The 4,066-nt window shown below is 42.4% G+C and overlaps 1 protein-coding gene across 1 annotated transcript; it reads left to right on the forward strand.

Moving 5' to 3' along the window:
* The first annotated feature begins 369 nt into the window (after nt 1-369).
* On the forward strand, nt 370-2,901 carry LOC145821809 (uncharacterized). The gene is made up of 2 exons (XM_082918382.1): nt 370-1,705; nt 2,195-2,901. The coding sequence occupies exons 1-2, from the start codon at nt 370-372 to the stop codon at nt 2,899-2,901; spliced, it is 2,043 nt and encodes a 680-aa protein (XP_082774508.1).
* The last annotated feature ends 1,165 nt before the right edge of the window (nt 2,902-4,066 follow it).

The following is a 4,066-nucleotide window of genomic DNA, read 5'->3' on the forward strand; positions in this document are numbered from 1 at the left end:
AATGGCAGAAACCCTACAGCAACAACAGCAACAGCCTCAACAACAACCACCACCACCACCAGTACCTCCACCGGCAGTACAAGATTTCCATGCTGAAGACCGGACCATTACCCTTACTAAGGAGTTTAAAAAGATGAAACCATCATCCTTCAAGGAAGGAATAGAGCCAATGAAAGCTGAGGCATGGGTGTTAGGGATAGAGAAATTATTTGAAGTCTTCCCTTGCACCGAAGCTCAAAAGGTGCAACTGGCTACCTTCACTCTTGAAGATGAGGCACGGAGATGGTGGATGCTTACGAGAACTATACGTCAAGGATTGACATAGACAGGTTCTTGGAATTGTTTTATGATAAGTATTTCCCTCAAAGTATGGGAGATAAGAAGGTTACTGAATTTGAAACTCTCAGACAAGGGAACAAGATTGTTGCTGATTATGAAGCTCAATTTGCAGAGCTAGCCCGGTTTGCACCTCATATGGTAGATACGGACTATAAGAAGGCGCAAAAATTTGAAGGCAGATTACGGGGTGCTATTCTGGACCGAGTCAATATATTGAAGTTGCCTACCCATGTAGATGTGTTGGAGAGGGCCGTCATAGTAGAAGGAAATATTGCTGCACAAAATCGAATTTCTGAACAGAAGGGGAAAAGACAAAACAGCCAATGGTTAAAGGGATCAACTACTCCACCAAACACGAAGCAAAATTCAGGGACTTCACATGCTTCTACCCCTAGTCAGGATTCAATTCCCGTATGTGTGGAGTGTGGAAAGAAGCATCGTGGAATATGCTACCGGAAGTCTGGAGCCTGTTTTCAGTGTGGGAAAACGGGTCATGTGATAAGGGATTGCCCTCAAAGGAATCAACAAAATAATAACAAGGCCGCTACAAGTTCAGTGGGATCTACACCAACTTCTAACACCAAGACAATTGCTAAACCTAACAATAAAGACACTGCGAGACAAGGCAGGGTGTTCGCATTGGTTCCAAGAGATGTACAAAATGCAGCAACAGTGGTGTCAGGTACATTTACTATTCACGGTCATTTTGCCCATGTATTGTTTGATTCTGGATCCACCCACTCTTTTGTGTCGAAACTATTTGCTCCTAATTTAGATAAAACTGAAGAAAACTTGTCTGATATGTTATGTGTGTCTTCACCTTTGGGAGACTCTATGATCTGTGCTTCTGTATATTTAGCTTGTGAACTCCAACTTGGGGATAGTCGGGTGTATGCTAATCTATTACCTCTCGACATGACCTATTTTGATGTTATTCTGGGAATGGATTGGTTGAGTGAATATGGGGCGACTATAGACTGTTTGACTAAGCAAATTAATTTCCACCCTCCGAGACAATCAGAGTTTGTTTTCCAGGGACAGGAAGTGACGTCTCCACCTTATTTGATTTCGGCAGCAAGGGCCTGTAAATTAATTCAGAAAGGGTGTCAGGGGTATTTATGCAATGTTTTGGAGGAGCAAGTGGGGAGCGGGAAGATCGACATGATCCCTGTCGTCTGTGAATTTCCGGATGCCTTTCCAGAGGAGTTACCCGGGCAGTTAATAGATCGTGAAATTGAGTTTACTATTGACGTAGCACCGGGAATTCAACCCATTTCTAAGACTCCCTATAGAATGTCACCAATTAAGATGAAGGAATTAAAAATTCAGTTGCAAGATTTACTGGACAAAGGATTCATCCGCCCAAGTGTGTCTCCGTGGGGTGCACCAGTTTTGTTTGTGAAGAAGAAGGATGGAACACTCCGGCTTTGTATCGATTACAGAGAACTTAATAAGGTAACCATCAAGAATAAGTACCCATTGCCAAGGAACGATGATTTATTTGACCAGCTTCAAGGGGCACAAGTCTTTTCCAAAATCGATCTACGGTCCGGATACCATCAATTAAAGGACAAAGCTGATGATGTCGAGAAGACAGCTTTTTGAACCCGATATGGCCATTATGAATTCCGGGTTATGCATTTTGGAGTAACTAACGCCCTAGCAGCTTTTATGGATTTGATGAACCGTGTCTTCAAGCCCTATTTGGATGAATTTGTGGCGGTCTTTATTGATGTTATTCTCATTTATTCAAAGAATACAGAAGCTCACGAGAATCATCTTCGCTTGATCCTCCAAACCCTTCGGGAAAAGAAATTGTATGCAAAGTTGAAGAAATGTGAATTCTGGCTACTAGAGGTGGCATTTCTGGGACATGTTATCACAAAGGAAGGAGTTTCTGTTGATCCACACAAGATTGAGGCGATTGTAAATTGCCCAACTCCCACTAATGTGACTGAAGTACGTAGTTTTATGGGGTTAGCCGGATACTACAGACGGTTTGTTCAAGATTTTTCCAAAATTGCGGTGCCGTTTACCCAACTGACTCGAAAGGGAGTTGCATTTGAATGGTCAGAGGAGCGGGAATCTGCTTTCCAGGAATTGAAGACAAAGTTAACAATAGCACCAGTTTTGGCCTTACCATCCGGTACCGAAGGATTTGTAATCTATAGTGATGCTTCGCACAAAGGGCTTGGTTGTGTACTTATGCAAAATGGAAGAGTTATCGCTTATGCTTCTCGACAGTTGAAACCTCACGAGAAAAATTATCCCACGCATGATCTTGAGCTAGCAGTAGTAGTCTTTGCTTTGAAGATATGGAGACACTATTTGTATGGCACTACTTGCGAAGTGTACACCGACCATAAGAGTCTCAAGGACCTTTTTACCCAAAAAGAGTTGAATATGCGGCAGCGACGGTGGTTGGAACTTATTAAGGATTATGATTTACAGATTCATTACCATCCTGGTAAAGCCAATACAGTTGCAGACGCGTTAGCCAAAAGAATATGGGCAATTTGGCAAATTTTTTTACGGAGCAAAAGAAGTTGGCGATTGAATTGAATAGAATAGAGGTAGACCTTGTGATGCATGAACAGGGAGCCATAGTGTGATAGCCAAACAAACATTATTAGAAGAGATCAGATTACGTCAACTGGAAGATGGAACTTTAAGGAAAATATATGATAAGTTAGAAACAAAACTGAAACCGGGGTTCAGTGTAAGAGATTCAGTACTCAAGTTTCAAAACCAAATATGTGTCCCCAATGTGTCGGACCTTAAACGGAAGGTAATGGAAGAAGCACACACCTCAAATTTTTCAATGCATCCAGGGAGTACTAAAATGTACAGAGATTTGAAGCAAAATTTTTGGTGGCCAAGTATGAAAAGGGAGATCGCAGAGTTCATCTCTAAATGTCTGCAGTGTCAGCAAGTAAAAGCGGAGCATCAAAGATCAGTAGGGTCGTTACAACGCCTTCCAATTCCGGAGTGGAAGTGGGACCATTTGGCCATGGATTTTGTTGTGGGGTTACCACGGACTCCTCAGGGTATGAATTCAATCTGGGTCATTATAGACCGATTAACTAAGTCCGCTCACTTTTTACCAGTAAAGACTCAGTATAATGTAGATAAACTGGCAGTAATTTATGTGAATGAAATTGTGAGGCTTCACGGTATTCCGGTCTCAATTGTATTGGACAGGGATCTGAAGTTTGTTTCCAGATTCTGGCAAAGTTTACAAGAACCCACGGGTACAGAATTAAAGTTCAGCACAACTTTCCATCCCCAGACTGACGGTCAATCCGAGAGAACGATACAAACTCTGGAAGGTATGCTCCGAATGTGTGTGCTAGATTTTCAAGAAAGTTGGGAAACCCATCTACCGTTGGTGGAGTTCGCATACAACAATAGTTACCACTCAAGTATTGACTTGGCACCCTATGAAGCTCTGTATGGAAGACCGTGTCATTCTCTCGTGTGTTGGGCTGAAGTTGGGGAGAAATCCTTACTCGGACCTGAAATTGTTCAGTTGACCACTGAAAAGGTTAAACTTATTCGGGAAAGATTGAAAACTGCGTAAAGTAGACAGAAGAGTTATGCGGACACCTGGCGGAGGCACTTGGAATTTGAAGTGGATGATCATGTCTTTGTGAAGGTCACTCCGATGAAAGGACACCCAAGATTGGGAAAAAGGGGCAAATTAACACCCCGTTATGTTCGTCTCTTC

Source organism: Camellia sinensis, chromosome 3 (genome assembly GCF_055761805.1).
Source record: "Camellia sinensis isolate YWXY chromosome 3, ASM5576180v1, whole genome shotgun sequence".
Lineage (NCBI taxonomy): Eukaryota > Viridiplantae > Streptophyta > Magnoliopsida > Ericales > Theaceae > Camellia > Camellia sinensis.